At 49.2% G+C, this 11,724-nt stretch overlaps 1 protein-coding gene across 2 annotated transcripts; it reads right to left on the reverse strand.

The window, feature by feature from the left end:
• Nucleotides 1-33: 33 nt before the first annotated feature.
• Nucleotides 34-11,724, reverse strand: GCC1 (GRIP and coiled-coil domain containing 1). Of its 2 annotated transcripts, none has more exons than XM_074976532.1 (3): nucleotides 11,704-11,724; nucleotides 10,285-11,371; nucleotides 34-8,730 (listed from the first exon to the last, which is right to left on the reverse strand). In XM_074976532.1, the coding sequence occupies exons 2-3, from the start codon at nucleotides 11,329-11,331 to the stop codon at nucleotides 7,426-7,428; spliced, it is 2,352 nt and encodes a 783-aa protein (XP_074832633.1). In that variant the 5' UTR covers nucleotides 11,332-11,371; nucleotides 11,704-11,724; the 3' UTR covers nucleotides 34-7,425. The 2 variants fall into 2 exon arrangements, with proteins under 2 accessions (XP_074832633.1, XP_074832641.1); XM_074976540.1 differs by lacking the exon at nucleotides 11,704-11,724 and adding an exon at nucleotides 11,680-11,693.

Raw genomic sequence — 11,724 nt, forward strand, 5'->3', positions numbered from 1 at the left:
ATTCAAAATGATCTGGACAAACTGGAGAAATGGTCCAAGGTAAACAGGATGAAGTTTAATAAGGACAAATGCAAAGTGCTCCACTTAGGAAGAAACAATCAGCTCCATAGGTACAGAATGGGAAGCAACCGTCTAGGAAGGAGCACTGTGGAAAGGGATTTAGGGGTCATAGTGGACCACAAGCTAAATATGAGTCAACTGTGTGATACGGTTGTAAAAAAAGCAAACATGATTCTGGGATATATTAACAAGTGTTGTAAACAAGACATGAGAAGCTGTTGTTCTGCTCTACTCAGTGCTGGTTAGGCCTCATTTGGAGTGTTGTGTCCAGTTCTGGGCACCACATTTCAAGAAAGATGTGGAGAAATTGGAGGCGGTCTAGAGAAGAGCAACAAGACAGATGAAAGGTCCAGAGAACATGAACTACAAGGGACGACTGAAAGAACTGGGCTTCTTTAATTAGAAAAGAGACATGACAGCGGTTTTTAAGTACCTCAAAGAGGGTTACAAGGATGAGGGAGAAAACTTGCTCTCCTGGGCCTCTGGGGACAGGACAAGGAGCAATGGGCTTAAACTGCAGCAAGGGAGGTTTAGGTTGGACATTAGGGAACAGTTCCTAACTGTCAGGGCGGTCACACACTGGAATAAGTTACCTGCGGAGGCTGTGGACTCTGCATCACTGGAGATATTTAAGAGGGGGTTAAGAGACACACCTGTCAGGGCTGCTCTAGGCGGTGTTTGGTCCTGCCAAGAGGCCAGGGAACTGGACTCGATAAGCTCTTGAGGTCATTTCCAGTTCTAGTGTTCTATGATCTCACCAAGAGGCAAAGGCAGCAGCCACCATGGCTGGACCAAGGTGGGGATCAGCCACTGAGGCCACAGGGATTGGAGAGGGGACAATTCACAGCTGTGTGCATGTTGCATCTCCTCCAGGCTCCCACCCCGGGGCTACACATGCCCAATACATCCCCTCCACATCACCCGTGCGCTGGCCATGGAGGGGGCAGGGGCTGGCACTGGCACCACCTCTAACCTGAGGCTCAGAGGGGACTGTTGCAGAACAAGAGCTCAGAGAAGGGCGTAAGAAGTGCCAAACGGAACACTAACTGCCTGTCCCACCCACACAATCCCCTACACCTCCCAGCGCCTCCGCCTCCCTTGCACACGCCCTGTAGGGGTGAGTTGTCCACACCTCACATAGCTACCCTGAGTTTCAGAGCCACCACTTCCTACTCTTTCGGCTCAGGCAGGGGTTTCCTGCAGGGCTGGCACCACCCACATGCCATACAGGGCTTTACAGATGGCGGCCCACTTCCCAGCCATGGGCAAGCAGTCTGCAGGCTACAGCAGGGGAACTCAGGCCTACAGAGGGGAAGGGACTTGCTCCTTCACAGAGCCAGGCAGGGCAGCTCTCAGCCATGAGACATAGCACTCCACGATGTCTTATTGGGCTGCCATGGGCAAGGCCGTGTCTGAACTGGAACAGTGCGAGCAGGTGGAGCGTGGCTGGCTATGCTGTCAAGGCACAAGTAAACACAGCCCCGCCTGTTCTTTCCAAAACATCCTTCAGTTGCCCGTAGATGCTGTCTGCCCCCGACTGAAATCAGACCCACGGAGGGCAGAGCTTTCAAGGGCAGGTGGGATACCTGTCAGCAAGAGACCAGTATGAATGCAGGAGGGGAAGTGTGGCCACGTTGGCCTGTTCCATGCAGAAGGAATTCACAGGACACTGCCAAGGAACAGACGGAGCATTTAACAAGAGGCGTCAGCACATCACTGCCCCCCCCGCCCCCAACAAGACCAGCCCCACCCGACTCAGCTCTCCAAGGGGGAGGACAGCAGCGACAGAGGCAAAGTTACTTACCAGCCCAAGTCCAGGACTGGGAACCAGGAACACCCCAGAACCTGATCTCTTCTGATACCACCTTCTTCTGCAGGTCCCGCCCTCTGCCTCAGGTCTCCCCAGGCGACTAAGTCTGGAGCCTCCTCCCCACACTGCCGCCCTTCAGAAAGGGGCAGTGCAGGGACAGGAGTGTTGTTTAGATCTGAGAGTGGAACAGACTGAGTCGAGGACAGAGCTCTTCTAGCAGCAAGGCCGGGTTTCCCACCGCCAGGAAGCCTGTTTCTCAGACAGAGCCGAGCGCTGAAAGCTGCACCGATTCCACACAGCAATTCCGTGGGAAGTTACAGTGTTGGGAACAGCACTGAACACTCCATTTGCTCAACTCTGCCACAACCCTTAGCTTCGGTTTTAACCTAAACCCTCTTTAAACCAAACTGTCTTAACACCATGACACACTTCTCATGTACCATCAGTGCACACAGTCAAACACGCTTCAGGTTTTAAGTCACAATAAGCAAAACAAGAAAAATCACTGGAGCAGCACTCTGGTGTTAGGTTAATTCACACTCCGAGCCAGGAAGCATTTTTCCTTTGATTCTGTTTAAGCGCTGGCTGCCTGAGCTGCTGTTTCTGAGACCAGCCCTTTTTCCACTGCAGATTAGCACCTGCACTTCTGAAGAGCAGCTGCCAGCAAACAGGCTGTACTGACGAGCTGTACAAGCCGCCCCAAACCTCTAGCACCAATCCCTGAACACACAGCAGTGAGTGGAGTGGCACCAGATTTTCTAAGTTAGGGCAGTGAGCTCTCAAGCACTGTTTTGGGATGATAAAGTCAGTCCTGCTATTGTGGAAAAGGATGGTGTAGTGGAACCACTATTCATTCTATTATGCTACAGTTGTTTCCAAAGAAGCATCACGGCCAAAACATGGCCCATCTGTAGAAACACACCTATTGCTGCAAGGTCAGCGGCTACCAGAGAAATCACATTACCAGTCTGGAGATCATCCTCACCCATTCTAATTCTTGGCTTGCTGATGATTACCTGATTCTGTTCATTCCCTGGGTAACATCTGGCACAGCCATTGTTAGAGGACAGGATGCAGGGCAGGGCCGATCATAGGTGTGGCCTAATAGGGCAGTTCCTACACCCTTGACATGCTGAGCAGAACCATGCTTTGAGTAGTCCCACTGGTTTCAAAGGTGCTACTCAACAGAAGATTGACTGATGTGTGACCACAGACTAGGGGAAGCAGGCTCCTCCTTCAGATTCTTGGCTGAGTCCAGAGCTGTAACTACCTCTACCTATGAGAGAGGAGACACACACAAGGCCAAATTCTGCTCCCTGTTCCACTGCAAGCAACCTGGAGTGACTTCACCAGTGTTCAACACAGCAGGAGAATTTGGATACTGCACTTATTTAAGAAACTGTCTCAGGCCCCACCCTCTCCACTTATGTTCCCAGCAGCCCAACATTCCATGAAGTGTAGCTACCTGGCCCCATCGCTGCAATGGTTACTACTTGGTTTTTTTGGTCCCTTTCCAAGGCTTCCAGCAGGCGTAGAATCTGCCTGCGGAGCTTTCGTTTCTCTTGCAAGTCTTGGGAGACCAGACAGCAGCTGAGTGCTGAGGTTTTCCATAGGAAAGTCAGCTTCTGAAATGAAACAGATTGGAATGCGAGATCGTCGTCTCTCACCCAGGGAGAGGTCTCCACAACAGTAGTCTGCCAGTGCTTGTCATTCACCAGCCACACAGATGTTGACTAATATATGCTGATTAGCATATATTAAAGCAAACACATGCACCTGCCTTAAGCACCAATATTGTAATAGTGATAGAACAGAACCTGCCCTAGCCCATAATCCTGTTCACTTACAGTGAGTATTGTAGAACATCTGACTTCAGCAAATGCCACCATTTGGCACACGCTGACAGGAAACTTGTCACAACTGGCTCTCTGTCACCATGCGAGCTAGGGAAGGACAGTCTTGGAGCAGTGTGAAGGAACAGAACATTAAGTTCAGGAACTGGGACACACTTGATGGGTTGGATTTTAGAGGTGCATAAAAAAATATGTTAACTTGTGTCACCACAAACAACAGCTGAAACAAGTCACTTAGGAAGCCCAACTTCTGCTTGCGTATAAGAATGGGGACTGCTCTTTGGAAACTGCCGTCATACCACAAACTTTCTCCTGTACCACATTAATAAATCTAATTGACATTTGTCCTTTGGTCTTGAGTATATTTTGAATGAAATAACAACCCCAACTGTGGTCAAGTAACTGACTACACAGTTTATCAACACTGATCCCCATGGAGGTGTGGGGTTGCTTGCACAGCACTTTGAAAGTGTTAAAGCACTGTGTAAAGGAGGCTATTAAAATTGCACTGCTTGTGCTCTCCAGAACTCCTACGCACTTGTTACATTTGTCAAGTTTTTGCTCCTAGGAGCCCTGCACAACTCATGTGCAGGTTTACAGCCTCTTCCTCTAAAAAGATCACAATGCAGCATTGTGCCAATCCCAATGCACAGCTAGGAGCCCTGGCACAGTATAGAACATATTATTACTCAGCACCCAAGAAAACAGCACATATCATGCTGATGCCAAGTTGACTCAACTGCTACTGTGGCTGGAAGCACTCAGGGCTGCTTCTCCAACTCTGGAGCATGCTGCCAGCCTGCAAGGGCTAGCACGACTCCTAGACACTCTGCAGCACTGTCCAGTTTGTGCACCAAGGAAAAGTCTCCCTCAAACTGCAGAGTATCACAACTCCAGCTGACGAATCACATCATCCATTTCCTGTCTCAGCTCCAGGACTCTCAAGTGAAATGCAAACTTAACAGGAACACCACAAGACGAAGCATCATGAAGGAAGGCAGCACAGCCAAACATATGTGCTTACAAACAGACCCCTGTCTATCCAGTACAGTGCAGAGTCTGCATGTAGCCTCTGACAGCAGCTCCGACAGATGGGAACGGCCTCATTGGTGTCAGTGCGGTGCTGGTAATGCCAAAACAGAACGATAATTTAAATGTCAGGGCCGAGTGTTTTAGCAAAAGACTCAGAAGACACAATCACCACAGTCCCAAGATGCTCCTGCAGTTTCGCTGATGGGGACTTATCAATAGATGACACAAGGGCCACAGTGCTAAACTGATTAATGTTTTTGTATTTCACTTCTTAAAACTCTCCATTTTACACTTTCGTGAGGCTGCCACAGGGCCTTCACCATAGTACAGAACTCTGGCACATGAGGCACAACTTGCTGGGAGTACACTGTGCCATGTTTATAACACGCCAACCTTTTACATTGACACAGCTGCTGCTGAGGACATCCAAGGGCTTCACAAAAGCCACCGAGAGACAAGAGTCTGATCCCACTGTCCATCTAGGAACAAGCCGCCTCCCCCACCTCTGCAGACTGAGCCTTGTATAACCAGATCAAAACTCCGTTTACTGATCCAGCGTTTGAGGCCAGTAGTTCTACATCAGGTGTGTGTGTAAACCAAGACAGGCTTTGCTACACCCTTACAGCAAGGACATCAATGGTTAAACGCAAATTGAAGGAAGGGGAGGGCAGCTAGCATTTGGCCCCAGGATTACAGAAAACAAGCCAGAGGGAGCCATCTCGCGGTCTGGTACGTTAATGCACTATGAAAAGGACAAGGTTAAAGCTCCAAGAAGACTCTAGTCTGGCTTCCAGAGAGTACTTGTTGCAAGCTCCTGTCTAGGCACTTGGGTACCCCAAAGTGGCGAAGGAGAGGGGCAGGAGAAGAAGATGATAGCAGATTAGGGCAATCTGCTCCCTTATTCGTTCAGCACCTAGAAATACAGGCTCAGCTGCGTGGCGCTTCCATGTGAAGAGGCTTCTACTTCGCAACTAGGCCAGCCAAGGGGACATCACTTTCAATAGCTCTGCCTCTGCACGCATCTCAGGCAAGGAAAAAGGACAGGGTCACTGGAGAAACTCTGGAAAGCAGGGGGTTCACATGCGCAGGTCCCCACTTCCACAGCAACCCAGAAAGGCATATTTTCCAGACAGAACAGAACAGGGCCCAGCCTGCTCAGTGGCACTGCTGTGTTAGGCTGGTGCATGTTACACAACACAAATGGGAGCAGCAGAGGCTTATGAGAGGAAGCACAGACAACTTCTCTCACCCAGCCAGCAGACTCCAAGACTCAGAACCCACATCCCCTCCTACCCAACCCCTTTGTTGCCAGGCCCATGCCGCAGCCCTTACTAAAACGAGTACTTCCGCTGTCTTCTCAGGCGAGTCAGAGCCATACACTGGGCCCTTCTTCAGCATAGCAGCCATCAATCCTGCCAAAGGGCTCCAGAAAAAACAGAAATGCTACTGTCTCTAATGCTGTATTTGAGCGGTCCACCAAAGAAAGGTGTTTCAAACTATTTCAAGCCCATGTCTGCTAAACACATTTAATCTTAGAAAACTGCTAGAACCTCTGGATTAAAGCACTAATGGGCCAAGCCTCCACACATGCAGTTATTTTACTGCAAGCTATATTCCTCCAGTAAGCTAAAGGGGTCTCTGCACAACAGACTGTTTCACTGTTTCCTTTACTGCTTCTTCCAGTGCCAGAGTTGCAGCTCCAATGCTGAGCAAAACGCTGGGTTTAAGATCATTCAGGATGTTGCCCAAACCCCTGAAAGCCCAGGAAATGGCTGCTGAAGGGAAGCCTCGCCCTTGCAATCAGCCTTTTCTCACCACCTGCCCAGGATTCTAACCCATGCAATATTGGATTCCCCTTTGTCCTTTTTGCTTTAGAAATGGCAGGAAGCCATCAGCACCTTAGCGCAAATATTTGGCAGAGCATTTCCCCCGCCTTCCCTGCCCCCTCACTTAGTAATTGCACAAGTGGATACATGGAAAATTCCTGAACTCGATTGAGAGGTTTTTTTAAGGGGGAACTTTTATCTCCGCAGAATTTAACTCCCTCCAATGTCTGGCACTATTCCAAGCAACCTAAGGAGCTATTCAGCTCCCATGTTAATATGGCTGCTGCACATACTCACAAAGAGCCTTCAGGAAGTCTGAGAATTTTTATGCATCTGGATAGTAGTTGGTCATTAAGACTCTTCTCTCCCTGGTTTCCATTTTTTTTTAATGCTAAGTGATTAGATCATAGTGTTGCCCAATCTGCTAAGTACTTTTCCTTTTATTTTTAGGCCATGAGCCCATGTAGAGTTTTAAGACCCAAGCAAATAATCTAACTTAGCAAGTTTCCCCCATTCTATACTTAACAGGTTTAAAAACCAGGACATTTAATTAAAAATACTGGTATCCTCACAGTGGAGACCTCCTTTTATGAAGTCTTAATCCAGAGTGAATTCTTGTGGCACAGAAAGTTGTGATCTTAGTGGAATTACTGACACAACAGTTGGTTTTCTGGCCTAGTGTAATTGCATGAGTCTACTTGGCTGAAGGCTCCTGTGTCCTTGACATACAATGGACACAAATAACTCTTAAGTGCAGAGACCTTGGGTAGCATGGTTCGCTCTTCTCCTAGTCAGGAAACCAGAACCTGTCACTATAGAATTACTTATGATCAAGACCTCGTTCTCATCTCTTTCCAGAAAGCCACCAACTGCTGTTGGCTGAATGCCTCATAATACCCTGCTTTTCCTCTGGACTGAAGTGCAGTATAGTCAATATGGCAGTTAAAGTCTGCTGACGGCCCAGTGACTCTGGCAAGGTCAAGAACCGATAGACAATGTTCTTAAGATATTCCAGGTTGGCTCCCTCTCTGCTCTTATCCCTTAAGTTCTTCTGGATCTGGTCTTGAAGGGTGGCTACCTCTTCCCTATGCTTTTCTCCTTCAACCAAAAGCGTCTCCTGGAGCTGGTGAACTTCCACGTCCAGTTTGTGTTTCTGTTTCCTCAAGGCTGCAATTTCTACTTCTTTCCGGGCCAGCTGCTCTGCATACAGAAAGAAAGTAGGCTCATTGGTGGCAGCAAGATGCAGAGCCTGGGTGAAGTTCTCAGAGGAGACGTCATCCATTAAATCGTCACTGCTCATGTCACTCCCAGGTGCTAGGTAGTTTTTGGACCCTTGAAGCCCGTAAGTTATGGCTACTGACCTCAACTGCTCCAGCTCTTGGTCCTTTTCTGACAATACAGCCAGTGCTCTGTCCCGCTGGTTGTGCATCTCTTCCTCCAGCTTTAGTGCCCTTTCCCTGTAATCCAGCTGGCACTTCTCTAGCTCCTGTCTGTGGATCTGCTGCAGGTGCAACAGCTCTTGGTTCTTGGCCTCCACTACTTGCCTGTGTTGCTTCTCCATTTCCTCACAGGAAAGCTGAAGTGCAATGTATTTCTCCTTCAGCTCAGCCAGCTGTTCCTGGGTGTCCTCTAGCTCTTTGGCCAGGTTGCCATCTTTGGCTGACTTATTCTTGAGGACTACCTGTGCTCTCATCTTGTACCTTTCAAATTCCTCCTTTAGTTGCTTCAACTCTTGTTGGTAATACAGAGCAGTGGCCTTCTCCCCATCCCCAGCCTCGGTGCCCTTTGGCAGTTCCAGCTCACTGAGCTTCTCTATGTCTAGGGCTGGCTGACTTTTCTGGGATGCCAGCTGCAACAGTTTCTTCAACTTCTCCATTTTGTCCTTCAGCACATTAACATCCAGGCTGGCCTCCTCAACATGAATGTCCATTGGGGATCGGCTAGATGCGGCAATGGCCAGAGTCTTATTTTCTAGGTCTAGCTGCATAATGCGGTCCTTTAGTTTCCGAATGGTCATTTGGTCTTTTTGTTTGGCTTTTTCATAAGTGCCAAGCAGCTCTGACACCTCAGAGACTTGGTTCTCCAAACTGGCCACTCGATGCTCCTCCATCTGGGTATGCTGACGGAGCTGTTCTTCTGCCTGTGCAGTCTGGAAACACATGGAAAACAGACACGTTACACTTCCAGAAATTTGTGGCAGGAGTAAATCTTGGTTTCCTGAGGCCCAGTCTAGCACCCTAGCCATTGGGCCATCCTCTCTCTCCAACAATGAAGTCTGAGCCATTACACAGCTAATCTGTCCCATATTTAAAGAATTAAAAAAGGATCAAACTAAACAATTTCATATTTACATTCGCAATTCTTGTGCAAGAAGTGCCACTGTGCCACATCATCACTGGAAGTGAACAGTGTGCTCCCAATAGATCTTTTCAGGGCTTGGTGCTCTTCTGAGAGCTCTCAAAATCTGCATGTGATCTACCAGATGGAGTACTCCCAACTGCACCGGCACTAGTATCGTAGCCAAATTCAAGTAATCATGGAATCCTCTACTTACAGACCAGTTTCCAATGTCACACCCACAGAAGAGTACAAGACTGAAAATAAACTGAAATTAACGCACACATGTTATTTGGTGGGAGACATTCTCTAGGTACTTCCAAATTCAGAAGGGAAGAAAGAAATTATTATTTTATTCTGGAATTCTTTCAGCAGCAAATCCAATTACTCACGATTTTTCCTAGACCTGCTATAATCTAGGTGGCACCTACTCATCACTCTCTTCCTTCAGCTCTCTCCACAACCTGCATGCGAGAAGCCTTTGCCCTGTTTACCTTTCCCCTCTTCCCACAGCAGGCCAAACCTCAGAGTGATCATAAAGGACCTCAATGGCAGTGTGTCGCTAGAAATGCCATGAAAATTACAAGGACTGCACAAGACATCAGTTGCATCTTGCTCCCTCCAACACTGAGGAGCAATTGCCAATGGCAGCTTAGGATCTTTCACTGTTATCCTTGTATTTGTACATCTCACTGTCAAGGGGAATGTGAAATGGTCAAAAGCCTATCACTGTTTATTTGGTACAGTACCAAGAAGAGAGAAAAGATATTTTCATGTTCCCAGCTGGTGAACAGCTCAGCAGTGAAACTGGAGGGATAATAGCCATTCACATGTCACCTTATCTTACTGAATTATTTACCTTAGCATTCACTGACAGGAAATGCTATTGCTTTAAAAAAAACGATAGCAAGATTCAATAATTTTAATGTATTATAATGGGTTTCAATTTATATTGCTCCTTTCACTGCAAGCTTTTGAAATGTGTTACAAAGACACATCACAAGGAACTGCCACAACTTCTCAGAACAGTGATCTATCCACTCTGACAGTGGCATGCATAACGTGCTTCAGAAGGTGGTGTAAAACTTTGCAACAAACAACTATGGCATATTGCCTTATAAAAATAGTTTCTTCCTGCTCCCATTGATTAGCAGTTGATCTACGCTCCTAAAATATGTCAGTTTGTATCCTTAGGAAGTAATTCCTTCTAATGGAACAGCAGACTTTTTTCCTCTCTCATTTATGGTTCTATGAAAGCAAAGAATTTATGTCAACCCCAACACTACAAATCTCCACACACTCACCACTGCTCTCTTCCGACATAACAGGTGGGCTAGTGCACCCTGGTGTAATGACAGAGACTTACCTTTCTCATCTCTTGCAGCAGCTGTGCTTGAAAGTGGCTCTTGAGGCTGGCTATCTCATCCTGCAGCTCCTGAAGCCTGGGGTCTGGCTTTCTGTTCTCTTCCTGCACAGCCTGCAGCTCTCTCTTCAGCTCCTCCACAACCTTGCTCAGCTGCTTTGTTTGCAATTCAGATTCTTCCACTCGGTCAGCCATGAACACCCTCCCAGCCAGTGCTTCCCTTGTTTCTTCCAGCTTTAGCTCTACATCCTGGCGCAGGGTCCTTTCACTTTGCAAGAGCTTCTGTAGCTCCTTCAGCATGACAGCATGGTCAGTCTGCTCCTGGGCCCGGTCATGTTGCTGAGTAATCAGACGAGTTTTGGTCTCTGCCAGCTGCTCCTGGACACACTTCATCTCCAGCTCCAACTTGTTTCTCTCTTCCTCTGCCTTTTTAGTGGCCTCGTCGAGGTCCTGCTTCATCTTCTTCTTGTCTGCTAGGTATGAGGCTTCCATGCGGGATTTCTCCTGGGTGACAGTAGCCAGGGAGCTGGTTAAAGTGGCCAGCTGAGTCTTCAGTTGGAGGACCCTCTTGTCAGCCTCATTAGCTGTGGCTGGCACATCCCCACTACCAGTGCTGATGCCACTCTCTGACCCGCTCGTCTCCTCCGATTTCAATAAGGATGCCCCAGCTACAATTCTCTCATCTTCCGTCCCCAGTTCACCCTTGGCACTGGTCAAGCTGGCAGCAGTGTCCATGCTTGCAGCTGTTCCCAGGCTGTCTTCACTATGAACAGAGCTCCTGTCGTCAGCCGAGTCAGCAAAGGAAACACTGGAGCTGGCGACGTCTGTGAGGTGAGCTCCACTCAGGCCAACGTCAGTCTCATGAGACACGGACAAGACTTTCAAGCTAGCTTCCAAGGCTTCCTTTTCCTTCAGCAGGCTCTTGTAGGCCCTGACGATGTCCTTCAAGCGAGTCTGGTACTGAAGCAGCTGCTTCTTCTGAGAGTCGACAGTCTCCAGAAGATCCTTTTTGCTCGGGCCGCCCCCGAAGTTCATGCCAAACTTCTCCATGGCGCCTCAGGGGCCGCGCAGCTCGGCCTCCTCCCGACACCTGCAAGGAGAGGGAGACCAAGGAGAACGTGAGCAGGGCCCACGGGAGACGAGCGCAGGCTCCTCGGTGCAGCCAGCCCGCGGGGCTCGCCCCGGCCGCCCGCCGCTCAGGGACTAACACAGCCAGGGGAGGCGGGGGGGGGGGGGGGGCGGTGCAGAGTCCGGGCAGCCCAGCCCCGGCCACACACCGGGACGTGTCCCCACAAGGCGGGAGCCCCGGACGGGGCGGGGCCTGGCGGCGAGGCGGTACCAGGACCCTCAGTTGCCCCGGCCGCAGAGATCCGCCGCGTCCCGCCAGCCCCGTCCCACCTCAGCGAGGGCGGCTCCACTCACCCGGATGCCCAGCTCCGGCTC

The sequence above is a fragment of the Carettochelys insculpta genome, chromosome 1 (assembly GCF_033958435.1).
Source record: "Carettochelys insculpta isolate YL-2023 chromosome 1, ASM3395843v1, whole genome shotgun sequence".
NCBI lineage: Eukaryota > Metazoa > Chordata > Testudines > Carettochelyidae > Carettochelys > Carettochelys insculpta.